Source organism: Rana temporaria, chromosome 1 (assembly GCF_905171775.1).
Source record: "Rana temporaria chromosome 1, aRanTem1.1, whole genome shotgun sequence".
Classification (NCBI taxonomy): domain Eukaryota; kingdom Metazoa; phylum Chordata; class Amphibia; order Anura; family Ranidae; genus Rana; species Rana temporaria.
Window position 1 is genome coordinate 246,477,824 of NC_053489.1, and position 15,178 is coordinate 246,493,001.

The 15,178-nt window shown below is 44.3% G+C and overlaps 1 protein-coding gene across 6 annotated transcripts in view; it reads right to left on the reverse strand.

The window, feature by feature from the left end:
* Positions 1-10,892: 10,892 nt before the first annotated feature.
* The window catches only part of SLC12A6 (solute carrier family 12 member 6), a 110,923-nt gene continuing 106,637 nt past the window's right edge, over positions 10,893-15,178 (reverse strand). For 5 of the 6 annotated variants that reach the window (XM_040352733.1, XM_040352724.1, XM_040352743.1 and 2 more), the window contains one exon: positions 11,925-12,016. In XM_040352733.1, coding sequence (XP_040208667.1) covers positions 11,925-12,016 — 92 coding nt within the window. Of the gene's footprint in view, positions 12,017-15,178 lie in introns of all 6 variants that reach the window. The other variant, XM_040352753.1, reaches the window with a different exon arrangement.

The following is a 15,178-nucleotide window of genomic DNA, read 5'->3' on the forward strand; positions in this document are numbered from 1 at the left end:
ATTGTATGAGCGTGTCCTTATTTTACAATATATCTAAAATAAACACTAGCTTACCTCTGCTGCAGAGCATGTAGTTCTGCTTGGAGGAGAATTATAAGCAGAATTAAACTCTCTCAATCTACATTAAAGCGGGGGTTCACCCCAAAAAAAAAAAATTAACATGACATTCAGCCGAGTTGTCAGAATGACAATCGGCTTTTTTTTGTTTTTGTTTTTTTTTTCAGTGCAGCACATACCTTATTTCCACCGCCGCTTCCGGGTATGTAATGTGCGGGACTGGGCGTTCCCTACTGCGCATGCGCGAGTCACGCTGTGCATTCCCACTGGTCCCTGCTGTCTTCTGGGACCTGTGTGCCTACCACAAGACAAGGGGGGGGGGGGGGCGGAGTAGGCGCCGGAAGTGGGGTAGGCAACCTTGATCACCGGGGTGATCTATGCCCAAAAGTGGGAGCAAATACCTGTATTAGACAGGTATCTGCTCACCCCCCCCCCCTGAAAAGGTGCCAAATGTGACACCTTGGGGGGGGGGGGATACCAAAAAGCAGAAGTTCCATTTTTGGGTGGAACTCCGATTTTTTTTTTTTTTTTTTTTTTTTTAATTCTTACACTGCTACCATTAGGAAAGTATAATATATTTAAAAATAGGAAGAATGTTTGGGGTGGGTTTAGAACAGTGCCAACAAATAATGAAAACAAAAAATAATTTAGAACATGAAATTTATTTTAAACAAATTTGGATTAGATAAAAGCATTATGTATCCTTATATATCTATTTGTGTGATCACACTGAAAGGATTCCAATTAATCTGTGGTTACACGATGGTGTGTTTTCCCAACATGTTTCGCCAACGTTGGCTTCTTCATGGGATTACAAGCCGCAAAAAGGGTATGTTAGTACTGCACAAGGGATATACAAAAGGTACAAACATTAAAAATACAAAAAAATTAACATAAACAAAATATAACCGCCCAAAACACATACAAAAACATAATATAATTTGCCTTATCCACTAAACTCAGAGCTTATCCCAGCAGATCCCCAGGGGATCAACACCACCACTGTGGAGAGGGGGCACCATGCGGCCAGAGGACACATAATGGCCAAGCTAAAGTGAAAAGGTGATTTATAAGAACAGAATTTTTGTATAAATATTTATGTTAAGCAGGTTTTAACAGCACCATGTTACACAGAACATTGGCATACAAGTCTAGCCTAGGTATATTAAATTGTCCAGAATATTTACTTGGAGATAAGTTACAAAATATACACAGGAGGGCGCCTGCAGGTAAAGTAGCTTGTTTCCAGAAAGATGGATAAATATGGCTGAGACAAAAAAGTAGGAATAATAAACTAAACAAATAGGAATAAAAGAAAAGCATCATATATTTTGTCTCAGATTCTGCTAGTGGTCAAGATCTAGTGAGTAATCTGTATGATACAAGAAAAAAGCCCCGTTCTATGAGCTTACTGAGGATTAACATAAATTCTGTCCACAGTTTCTCATTACTTCATATTATACTATAATGGGCCAAGGGACTTATGTCTCACAGATAGACAAAGTAGTTTAAAGAGAAAATGGTAGATTTTTGAAAAAACACAAAAAAATGTGAGTATTGGTATGTCATTGATTTAGAAAAATCGCAGATAAAAGTAAGTGGATGGTTATTTTGTATAAGTAGTTTAGAGCCTAGTTATAAGTACGTTTAGGGGACAAACAATTTTTCCCATATGCTATATTTCAAAGTTCTTATAGGAATCTCACCTCACAAGCACAACAAAAATGTTCCCAGGTGGCCCTCGATCTCTGGCTGAGGAGCCGGCTTTATATGTCCTCCATTCGGCCAGCATCTGACGTCACCGGCCGAATGCGGAAATTAGGGCATCACCGTGCATGCACATGAGCCTGGATCCATCCCTGTACTACATTACCCAAAGGGACATGTGGGAGAAGGTGGCGTGTCCAGTGACAATAATGAACATCGGTCTGACAGCCTGAATGTTCGCATCACCAGATGGACAGCCCTACCTCCAATCTAAAACAGTCATTGGCCAATGGGGCAAAGGAGGTGGGGAAGTATCACCATCCCGAAGGACAGGGAGCTTGGGATCAGATGGATACAAACGGATGCTTGTGGGCAGTCTTAAGGAAGACCCATGGCAAAGTGCAGCGATGGAGAGCGGGGACTGGCGGGACACCCCATCAGTGTCCGTATGGTCGCATATCGCACCCACCACCTCCACGGGTGCATACAGGGGCACAGCAGTAAATTGTAAAGCAGAACCAGACCCATCAATTTAACAGTTTCAAAAAGTTACATTCTTGGAATGCCGGGATTGCCAACTGTCACATTTTGCTTGTGTCCTCAACCAAACTGTCAAACCATCAAATGGCTGGTGTCATAACTGATCACGTGCAGCACCATTACAGCTGTAGATTTATTTTTGCTATTTTTTTCCCCCTTGAAAGTGGAGTTTCCCTTTAAATCAATACTTCCCTTTACATTATTGCTGTAGGTTTGGCTCTTCAAAATGCAGCTTTCCGGTGAGGCCATTCTCAGCCTGGCTTTTGGATTTCTGAGTGGACTTGGGAGTAGGTGCTTTCCAGACTCTGGTAAAAGTTAGCTGTGGGATGCTTTAAAAGTTCAGAACCATTGGCATTGCCTCTGTGCTTGCCCTTTCTGGCGACTTAGTCCTTGGCCCAACCAGCCTACTCACTGAGAGCTACCTAAATTATTTAGGTCCCTGAGCACCCGTTTCCTCTAGTTTTGCCACAAAAGAATGCTGGGGGGACCGAGAGCTGTTGTCATCCACTGGGTGGTATGTCATGCGTGCGCTCTTTCCCGCCATACAGCGTCTGCTGCTACTCCAAGCTTAACCACTTAAGGACCACCCCATGTACATATACGTCCACAATATGGCACGTACAGGCACATGGGCGTATAGGTACGTCCTCGCCTATTAGCGGGTGGGGGGTCCGATCGGGCCAGATCAGAGAGCTTTGTGGAATTTTGATTCATTCCTGCTGCTCACCTACAGTGACTTTGGTGACCTTCAGTCTTCTGACCATCACCTAGTAACAGCTGTATGGATTTCACAGTTCATCTGAGGTTTTGACTTTGCCTCGTTTCGGTCCTCTTTGGCTTTATTGGGTGTGGCTGGGCCCTCCAAGGCGTTCACCATGGTCATGCAAGATTGTGTGACCCAAATTACTTGCCGTTTCTGACTGCAGAGGGCACTAGCGTGCTTCTGCGCCCACTCTTGCAGATTTTTTAATCTGACTTGCGTCTAGCCTTAGCACCTTCCAAGCCATTAACCACAGAGACTGCCTGATTTTGAACTGCACCAGTCCTTGACTTTTGGGCTTGCCCCTGAACAATTGCTCTCAAATGACAGACAGTTTGGGCTCTTGTTAATACAGTGTGCACCACTCTAAAACTACAGGTGTGTTGCTTTTACCAGTGTGGTTTCCTACTCCTAAGGCTGTGTTATGTCCCCTTGCCGCTCTGTGTCTCTCAGGTGCTGCTGGCAATGCTGCCAGTATCTGCTCAGCAAGTTACACACACAGGCCGATGTACTACTTAACCAGAGCAAGGTTTATTACTCAGAACATTATGGCATTCTTACATGGAGGAGTCTTATTCCAAACAGCTTCTGTCCTTATCAGATGTAATCCCTTCTCAGCCTCATGTGTCTGCTTCCAGTTCCCCTCACACACTGTCTGACTTTCTGGTACAGCTCCTCCTCCCCCATCATGCATCAGGAGAAAGAGGATAAAGGTCACAGTGATCTATCAAAAACATCACACCTCCTTTCCTTCCCCCAAAAAAAAAAAAAAAAACATAAGAGAACAAAATGTTGAACACATAACAAGGCAAGTGAGATCAGTTCAGCAAGTAGTATCTCCAACTCAGTTCTGTGATTTCCGCAGCACTTCATGAGCCCTTTGTCTCTGTTCCCTGACCTCCAATGTGTCCCGTAAGATTTCAGCACTTTGCCAGCGAGGCGTTTGACGTCTTTGACGGGTAGACTTACGAAGAGGCACAGCACCGGGAGGGATAGAGTCAGTCAAAGGTTCTGGAGATGTCAGTGGGCGTCCCACAGACAAATCAGTCTCTAACTCCAGGCACATGTCCGGGCTCCTCAGGAATATGGTCACCAACCGGTTCAGGGTTTGGTTGTAAACTTGTGGGATCATGCCAGACACCATGCCATATGTCACCAGCAGAGTTCAGAGTAGACTCTGGTGGGTGGTTAGAAAGAGGGGTCGGGTTTGTCACTAGTGGCCGGCAAATGCGTTTCCTCAATTGTGAAAGGTGTAGCCGAACACAAATGCCTTCCTCCAGGCGGACAAGGTACATTCTTCTGCCAAGAGTTCCATCAATAACGCCAGGAAGCCAAAGCTCTGTAATTCCGAGACCATACAAGATCACCGGCACGGAATCCCAGACGGCCCGGCGGAGGAGGTGTTGGTGACTGTTCCTGCGGACGAACTAAATCAAGTTTGGTGCGGAGATGCCTGCCAAACATAAGAAAAGCCGGTGACAGCCCAGTAGTAGCGTGTTTCGTGTTACGGTACATGATCAAGAATTCCAGCAGCTTCTCTTCTGACAGTCCAACCTGGTCCAGAGTGGACAGTAAGTGCTTCTTAAATGTCTGCACAAATCGTTCTGCCAGCCCATTTGAAGCTGGATGATAAGGAGCTGTTTTGTAGTGTTGGACGCCCAAGCCACTAAGGAAGGATTGAAACTCATGCGATGTAAATTGAGTTCCATTGTCGGAGACTATGGCTGTTGGCAAGCCATATTGAGCAACGAGCTTCCTTAAGACTAGAATGGTAGCAGCTGAGGTAATAGAAGGCATTTGAAAAACCTCCGGCCATTTTGAATGCGCATCTACCACGATCAAATACATTTTACCCTGGATGGGGCCAGCAAAATCAAGATGGAGTCTGGACCACGGTTCTGTTGGCCATGGCCAAGGTTGCAGGGTTCCTCTCTTTTGGGGTCGCTGGGCTTGACAGCACCCAGGACATTGAGCAACATAATCTTCAATTGCCGTATCCATTTGTGGCCACCAAACATAGCTCCGGGCTCGCTGCTTCATGCGCACCACACCAGGATGGCCTTCATGCAGTATCCTTAGCATGGTTGATTGCAAGTACTGGGGTACAATCACTCTATTGCCCCATTGTAGGCAACCAGCATTAGTCACAAGCTCACATTTTCTGGCAAAGTACGGACGAAATTCACCTGAAACTCTCTCTGGCCATCCAGTCTGAACATAAGAGAATATCTGAGACAGGAAAGGATCTGTGGCTGTATGTCTGGCAATCAGGGAGGTGGACATGCAAGATTGTAGCCTGTGTACTTCCACTACACGTATCTCCCTTAGTGGGTGGTCTCCAAGTGGCAATCTGGAAAATGCATCTGCATTGCCATGGGTATCATGGGAGCGGTATCTGATAGAATAAGCATAAGCTCCTAAAAATAAAGCGTACCTTTGTAAGCGAGATGCGGTTGTTGTAGAAATTCCTTTCTGAGGGTTCAGTATTGACAACAGAGGTTTGTGGTCAGTGATAAGTGTGAACTCCCGACCATAGATGTACGCGTGAAATTTTTTTGTGGCCCATACAATGGCCAAAGCTTCCTTGTCAATCTGGGAGTAGTTTTGTTCTGCTGAGGTTAAAGACCTGGAGGCAAAAGAAATGGGGCGCTCCGTGCCATCCGGCATGACATGGGAAAGCACGGCACCCAGTCCATAAGGCGAGGCGTCACAAGCCAGGATGACGGGTTTCTTTAAATCATAGTGGACCAGAACTCGAGAAGACAGAATGAGTTCTTTAGTAAGCCGAAAAGCTTCTTCACATTTGTTTGTCCATATCCATTTAGCTCTTGCATCCAGTAAGCGATGTAATGGGTAGAGCTGGTGTGCTAGGTTCGGCAAGAAACAGTGGTAGTAATTTAGGAGGCCAAGGTAGGACCTGAGCTGGGTGACATTCCGGGGGGTAGGGGCATGGGTAAGGGCTTTAACCTTTTCTTCAGTAGTGTGTAACCCATGTCGGTCCACCGTGTGGGCACAAAACTCCAGTTGAGACTTGAGAAATTCGCATTTTGAAAGATTGACACGTAAACCATACTTTTGGAGTCTCTCTAGCACAGCTTCAACATTCTTTCTGTGTTCTTCATCAGTGGGACCAGTGATGAGCATGTCATCCAGTAGACATTGGGTGAAAGGTATTCCTGCCAGTACCTCATCCATGATCCGCTGCCAGATGGCTGGAGCTGGGGCTATGCCAAAAACCATGCGGTTATACTGGAATAATCCTTTGAGTGTTAATGGTCAACAGATGGCGTGAATCTGGGTGTACTTGCAGTTGCAGGTAAGCTTGCTTTAAGTCTATTTTTGTAAACTTTTGCCCCCCAGCCAGTGAGCCAAATAAATCTTCAAGTCGAGGGAATGGGTATTGATCCACAAGAAGTTGGTTGTTCAGAGCTACCCTGAAATCACCACAAATCCTAATGTCTCCATTCTTTTTCTTGACAGGCACAATTGGTGATGCCCATTCACTTCTATCCACTTTCGTTATGATCTTTTCAGCCAATAGATGGTCCAGCTCTGCTTCCACTTTCTTCCGCAAGGCAAAAAGGTACTGATCTTGCCTTACAAAAACGAGGTGTAGCACCAGGCTTCAAGAGGAAGTGGGCCATCTTTCCTTTTACGGTGCCCAAAGAGTCTTCAAAAACCTCTTTAAAACGTGACTTCAGGGATTCCACCCAATGGTCTACTTTAGAAAGCAATGTACATTGGGCAATGGTAAAAGGAGGCATGCCCAGGGCTTTGATCCAGTCCCTTCCATACAGCGGAGGACCTCCATTCCTTACAACATAAAGGCGTAGACTTTGACTGCGGTTGCCTAATGTAGCAAGGGGTTTTACATAACCCAAGGGCTGTAGTAGTTCCTTGCTGTAGGTTTGTAGTGTGAGCTTTGTAGGTTTTAGCGTCAGGGACAGACCCGATGCCTTTAAATCAGTCCATGAAATGACAGACACAGCTGCCCCTGTATCAACATCCATGGAGACAGGACAGCCATTGAGTGTGACATCCACTTTAATCGCAGGAGTACTCCCGGCTACTCGAAACAGTCCAACATGCTGGACACAGGTCTCCTCATCAGAGCTGAAACCGTTATTGTCCATATCCACACGGAATGTCTGTTTACGTCTCTTTTGTGGTAGTGTTCGGGGAGCGAGAGCTGCGGCAAACGCGCCCAATATGACCAGTCTTTCCACAGCGAAAACAAACGACATCCTTGAACTTGCAAGCAGGCGCACTGTGAGTAGTGTTACCACAACGGTAGCAAGTCGGGGTCCCAGAGACAGAAGAATTAGGGTGGCGAGGTTTAAGCTGAGTGGCAGGGGACTGGCGTCTCGAGCGTTGAGTGATAGCAGTGTGGAATATTTCCTCACCCTGGCTTGCAGGAGTTGTAGGTGGTGCCTTCAGTAGGGTGGCGTCCCGTGTTGCCAACTCCATGACCGTAGCAAGGTCAGTGGCTTTCGTCAGAGTCAAGTCGGGTTCTGTGAGTAAACGTTTCTGTATGGCTGGGTCGCAGAGTCCCATGACGAACATGTCACGGAGAGCCGTCTGCAGGTAGTCTCCAAACTGACAAGTGGCAGCTAGTTTACGTAAAGCAATGATATATGTCTTTATATCCTCCCCGGCCTGCTGCCTTCTACTGTAGAATTTAAACCGCTCTGCGATTTCTAACGGCTTCGGGTTGTAGTGTGTATGTAGCGTCTGAATTAACTCAGGCAGGGGCTTAGAGGCCGGCTTGTCTGGAGAAACAAGGTCTCTGAGGGTTCCATATGCAGCTTGACCCAATGCAGTGAGAAAAACTGCAACTTTCTTTTCAACAGTCACATTATTTGCTTCCATATACTGTTCCAGCCTCTCCAGCCAGGAGCTCCATGACTCAGCTGCAGGATCAAATGGTTGAATAAACCCTATGAAGGCCATGTGTGCTAAAATCCACAATCCTCGTCGCCACTGTTATGTCCCCTTGTCGCTCTGTGTCTCTCAGGTGCTGTTGGCAATGCTGCCAGTATCTGCTCAGCAAGTTACACACACAGGCCGATGTACTACTTAACCAGAGCAAAGTTTATTACTCAGAACATTATGGCATTCTTACATGGAGGAGTCTTATTCCAAACAGCTTCTGTCCTTATCAGATGTAATCCCTTCTCAGCCTCATGTGTCTGCTTCCAGTTCCCCTCTCAACACACTGTCTGACTTCCTGGTACAGCTCCTCCTCCCCCATCATGCATCAGGAGAAAGAGGGTAAAGGTCACAGTGATCTATCACAAACATCACAGGCTGCAAGGACTTTTCCTTTGCACCCACTTTTCTAACTATTAGCATCATCCTAACAAACTGTTTCCTCCACTAAATATGTATTTTTTGCTTTTTATCCATACAGGGAGGATTTTGTGCAGAAGTGACCATTCCCTGTGGTCTCCCAGGGCCACCTCTCCCTACTTGACCTCAGTTTCTCACCTCCAACCTTCATGAATTATCGAATCACCATCAAGCACTCTAGGTTCTTCTGGATCACGGTGTCATTGCCCCAGTCCCTGTGGAAGAAGGTTGCCAGGGGATTTTACTCCAGTCTGTTCACTGTTTTCCCCATTCTGGATTTTAAAGCATCGAGGCCCCCATTTACACCCGGGCATTTGGGATCTCAAAATGCACTACAATGGAAAACGCAAGTTCAGGTGCCATTTTCACTCACACCTAAAACGCAGTGCGATTTTGCCACTCAAGTCGCATTTCAGGAAGCTTCTGCTACTATTTGGGCGACAAGTTTCACATGATGCAATTTTTCTTGTACCAAAACCGCATTTCGTTTTGCCTTTGTAGTGCATTTAGAGATCGCGGGCAGAATCGCAGCTATTCTGCCGCAATCTCAAAATGCCCAGGTGTGAATAGGGCCTAAATATTGACACAAATTGGAGTCTAGAATTTACCAAATTTGTCATCACTGGGGAAGTTTTCTGGATGAAAAAGATAAGTAATTCTGGGAGTTCAGTTAAAATGTTGATGAGGCCAATTTCTTACTCAATTTGTGGGCATTTTTGTGGACACAAGTAACAAAAGATTTGTTGTCAGCACTTCCACAGCATGTCTTTATCCCTTGGAGGTAACTAAACCACTGTGGTGATTTTTATGGAAACCTCATCAATGTCCACTGGGGGCACAAAAAGCCAGACAAGCCCACTATGTTTCAACATTTGAATAGAACTCTGCTGTACATGCTTCACTATTATATTCTTAACCACTTCAGCCCCGGACTATAATGCTGGTCAAAGACCAGGCCACTTTTTGCGATTCGGCACTGCGTCGCTTTAACGGACAATTGCGCGGTCGTGCGACGTGGCTCCCAAACAAAATTGGCGTCCTTTTTTTCCCACGAATAGAGCTTTCTTTTGGTTGCATTTGATCACCTCTGAGGTTTTTAGTTTTTGCGCTATAAACAAAAATAGAGCGGCAATTTCGATATTTTTTTTATATTTTTTTTACTTTTTGCTGTAATAAATATCCCCCAAAAATATATAAAACATTTTTTTTCCTCAGTTTAGGCCGATACGTATTCTACATATTTTCTGTAAAAAAAAAAAAAAAAAATCGCAATAAGCGTTTATTGATTGGTTTGCGCAAAAGTTATAGCGTTTACAAAATAGGGGATAGTTTTATGGCATTTTTATTAATATTTATTTTTACTAGTAATGGCGGCGATCATCGATTTTTTATTGGTACTGCGACATTATGGCGGACACTTTTGACACATTTTTGGGACCATTGGCATTTTTATAGCGATCAGTGCTATAAAAATGGATTGATTACTATAAAAATGCCACTGTCAGGGAAGGGGTTAACACTAGGGGGCGAGGAAGGGATCAAGTATGTTCCCTGGGTGTGTTCTAACTGAAAGGGGGGGGGGGGGTTGGACTGACTTGGGGAAATGACTGACCGCTGTTCATACATTGTATGAACAGATGGTCAGGCATTTCTCCCCCTGACAGGACCGGGAGGTGTGTTTACACACACAGCTCCCGGTCGTCGCTCTGTAACGAGCGATCGCGGGTGCCCGGTGGTGATCGCGCCCGCGCGTCCCTATTGGCTGCTCGGCGAGATGGCGTAGATATACATGATCTCGCCCAGCAGAGCCGACCTGCCGCCGTAAAACGGCGGCAGCTGGTCGGCAAGTGGTTAAAGTGAAACTTGTCTCAATCAAGATTGACTATTTTTAATCCTCATGCTATTAGTCAAGTTCCTTCACCCCAAACTCGCTCATTCATGTCTTTATAGACCTTGCTTTGTGCATGGGTCCAAATCATTTGGTGGAGGGCGGGTTGTTTTTCAGGGGTTGGGCTTAGCCCCTTAGTTCCAGTGAAGGGAACTCCTAAAGGCATCAGCATACCAAGACACTTTGGACAATTTCATGCTCCCAACTTTGTGGGAAGTTTGGAGATGGCCCCTTCCTGTTCCAACATGACTGTGCACCAATGTACAAAGCAAGGTCCATAAAGACATGGATGAGTGAGTTTGGAGTGGAGGAACTTGACTGCAACTGAGTCCTGACCTTAACTTGATAGAACATCTTTGGGATGAATTAGAGCGGAGACTGCAAGCCAGGCCTTCTTGTTCAACATCAGTGCCTGATCTCACAAATGCGCTTCTGGAAGAATGGGCAAACATTTCCATAGACAGTTTAAGTGATTTCTCAGTAAAATAAAACATGGAGGCATGGATAGGGGAGTTTGCTTTTGGATTAAATAGCATTTTTGGTTTGAAGTGCTCAAATTCAAGGTAATTCCACTTTAATATGACAAACACCTTTTTATATAAAACATTTTATTGTTTAGAATAACTCACCCCCCAACAAACAAAAATGCTGACACAAACAATGACAACTGTTGTAGATACATTTGTAGTTCTAGGGACTGGGGTGAGAGGCAGAACGGCTGGTCTATTCACGTGTATCTATGACTGACTCTATAATGGCACCTGCTTCTACTGGTACAATAATGATTCACACTTTTAAAACAACAATTACAGAGATTTAACACATGGAATGCTGGTCAGAGCAATAAATTAAAAACTTGCCGATACCACTTTCCCATTTAAATAAAAAAAAGAAAAAATACAATACATATAAAGCCACTGAACTATTTCATCTCCCCGACATTGGATGGAGATTAGTAAAGTGTTTCCTTTTAACTGCCAGGTCCTCTTGATATCAGAGGTAATACTTCTGCTTTTACAAGACAATAATAAATCAGAACATAAAAAGTGACAAACTTTTTTTTTTTTTTTTTTGAGAATTGTAACATTTCGACAATACAAGTAGGCATGATTTTTTGATGCTCAGCTTTGCGAAAAGGTAGTGGTGGGTAGTACGAGTTAGCATGCTCCCAGCCAAGTCAGGAGTTATTAAGGCGTGCTAAAGCATTATACCCTTTAGTAAATGAATCTCTGTGCTCTGGCCAAAGCTTCATGGGCACACACTGCTCCTAATAAGTGAATCAGATACTTTATCCCTTGAAAGAGGGCTGTTTACTGATATTCAACAGGCATTTGATACCTGCTGGTGCATAGAGGTCTCCCTGTTCAGGGCAAGAAAATACTGTTCTGTCCATCCCTTTTGTTGCCATAGTGCTCTTGAATCACAAACATTAACATTTTGGCATTATTAAACGGTAAAAAGGATTTGACATGTTGCAGGAACATTGGCTTCCCTCTTGTTCGCCTAGATTGAATTGGATAAATGGTTGGTGTGTTCTAGTTTCAGTAATGCATTTTCTTTTGGCCTCTTTGAACACATTCTTGGTTTCTTCAACTTCGAGTGAAGCAGAACATAGACGTCGGCTTAAGAGTATATAGTGATGACTTCCGTTCCACCGCCTCTTACTAAAAGTACGCGTTCCAAGCCTTCAGTCAACACTTCAAGAAACTCCATATCTACAAAGCATATTAAGGACTAAAAGAAAAGTAAACCAAAAACACTACATGTGAAAAGTGACTGATGGAAGCATTCTTCATAAAATAAATGTGTTAGGCGACAATGAAAATGCATCTGGTGCACAGGCAGTTCTTCATGCAGACACTGAAGACAAAGGCCTACCATAACATATTTCTGGTTGATCCTTCCTATTTAATTAAATGAAAATAATACAAATGCTAAATCTTCAACTAATGGTAGAGAGTCTCCTTGCTTGTTTTCCTAGAAACTAGAATAAGCCCTGGTTTCACATTGATGTGATTTGATATGCGATTTGACATATCAAATCAGCGGCAATTGCTGGCAATAGCACTGTCAGCTCACAGCAGGGGTCTGGTGTGTCCCTGTTCACCATTTCAGGTCTGAATTTGGTTTGAATTTTTGGCTGCATTCGGATCTGAAACAAACCAAAAGACACACAGGACCCCTGTGCAATTCGCCCCGGAGATGTGTGAACCGGCTCCATTGCGAGCCGGTAAAAATCTCCTGACATGTAAATTGAATGCGGAGAAACCCACATCCAATTGACAAGAGTGTGAACCCAGCCTTTCATAAGATATCCTCAATCTTCAGAAGAATGAGGTCATCTAGTGGCAGAAAGTAATCACTTCAGGAAACAGAGAAGAGGCAATTAATGCAGCAAGAGCTGATTTTTTTTTAATTTATTTTAAACCTCAAAAAAAATCTGCCCAGAGTTGTCCTTTACAAATGACATTGTACATGGATAAGTGAGCTATTAATGACACGTATTGTCCACAAAGTCTTTAATTTTTAACCCCTTCATGATAGACCAGGCATGTCCAAAGTCCAGCCCACGGCCCAGTTTTGAACAGCCCGCCTGGTTATCTAAACAGATATACTGTATTTATTAGCGTATAACACGCACTTTTTTCCCCATAAAATAAGGGGAAAATCGTGGGTGCGTGTTATACGCCGATCTCTGCTGTGAGGGGAGCGAGTGCTGCCGAAATAGCCAGAGCCGGGTGTACTGTGTGCTCGGCTCTGCTTGCAGTCACACCATTGGACGTGTGTTATGTCCATCATAGGAGCCGGGCCAAGGGGCGGACTGTGAGAGGAGACGAGTACAGCTGAGTACACAGGACATCCGGCTCTAAGTATCTCGGCGTCGGCAACATTTAAGAACCATAACGCTTAATTTTTGGGCACAGCTGCAGATGGACACTTAGGACAGGCTGCAATGGTGAGTGCATTCCTGCCAATGGTGGGGCTGCAATCCTGGCAATGGTGGGGCTGCAATCCTGGCAATTAGACTTCATTCCTGGCAATAGTGGGGCTGCATTTCTGGCAATGGTGGGTGAGTGCATTCCTGGCAATGGTGGGTGAGTGCATTCCTGGCAATAATGGGCAAGTGTATTCCTGACAATAATGGGCGAGTGCATTCCTGGCAATTGGGGGTCTGAAGATGGGCACTGACCCTTAGTTTGCTTCACAGTTCTTTATTTAAAATGTAAAGTTTTTTTTTTTTACTGAAACTTCCCTCTTAAAGTGAAGGTGCGTGTAATACGCAAATAAATACAGTATATCCAAATAATACCCCTGAGCTCATCTCTTTACTCATACAGCCACAAAGGCGAGATAATTCTCGTCGGGCAGTGTATTAATGCTCGGAGGAACACAGAATATCAGGCAAAATGGTCGGCCCTCGCGCATGTTCACTTTATCAAATCTGGCCCTCTTTGAAAAAACCTTGGACACCCCTGTGATAGACGGTAAAACAAATCCTCTCCCCATAACAAAAATTTAGCAACTTTGACGGTGTTGGTAAAACTGTACGTATCGCAACTACTTTATTTATCCAGGTGGATTATACCTTGTTTTTTTTTTTAAATAACAAACATGTCATACTTACCTCCACTGTGCAGCTCGTTTTGCACAGCGTGGCCCCGAACATCCTCTTCTGGGGTTTCTTGTAGGCTCTCCCTCCCCGTATTAGATAACCCCCTTAGAGAAGAGCTCTCCCGAAGGAGTTACCTCGTGGGCATGCTCCCGAGGCATACACTTGGCATCCATAGACGCAGAGTGTATGACTCAGCCCTGCCCCCCAGCGCTCCACGTTGTTGGATTTGATCGACCGCAGTGGCAGCCAATAGCTGCGATGCTATCAATCTATCCAATCAACGCCAGGACTCCGTGGAGAAGAGGACGCCAGGGACGCGCCGAGCAGGTGAACTGGCTCAGGTGAGGGCTTGGGGGGGGTCTTCGATTGCCAGGTGTTTTTTTCACCTTAATGCATAGGATGTTGTACATTTTGTGACATTACCATAACCTACCACCAAACAACAACTCAAAAGAAATTCTCCTACTCCCAACGATTGCAGCGAAACCACATATTTATTTGTTGTTTGTACCTGTAGTAGAGCCCAGAAACATTAGTGCACATTTTTCTTTTTTTAGCCTACCTAAAACACAATGACAATAAAAGTATAACTAAAAGGAAAACTTAAAAAAAAAAAAAAGTTTGGATAGAGTGGGAGGGGAGGCATGCGTGATTAGTACACTTGTCAGTGTGCCCTCGTTAAGGAGATTCACCTCTCTATTTTTCCTGTTTACCATTATCATTGATGGTAAAAGAAAATCCCAAATTTTGGGCTGTTCCCAGAAAAGTCACTCCTATCATGCCTTAGTTGTTTGACAAAGCAAAACAAAGTGCATGATCGTAAGCAAAGAAGTGTGGGACTTGCAACCCCCAGTTTCAAAAAAGTTGAGACGCGGTGTAAAATGTACATAAAAACAGAATGCAATAATGTGCAAATCTAATAAACTTTTTTTTGTGAATAAAATAAGTAATTTTGAAATTGATGGCAGCAATATGTCTCACAAAAGTTAATACAGGGCAGTATAAAGCTGGCAAAGTGGTAATAACAACGAAGAGCTGGAAGAACATTTTGCAACTAATTAGGTTAATCGGCATTAAATATATCATCTACAGTACAGATTATCAAAAAGATTCAGAGAATCTAGAAAAATCTGTACTCAAAGGACAAGGCTGAAATGCAAAATTGGGTGCCCGTGATCTTCTGGCCTTTAGATGGCACTGTAAACAGCCATGATTCTATGATTGGTTCAGGAATACTTGGAAAAATCACTGTCTGAACACAGTT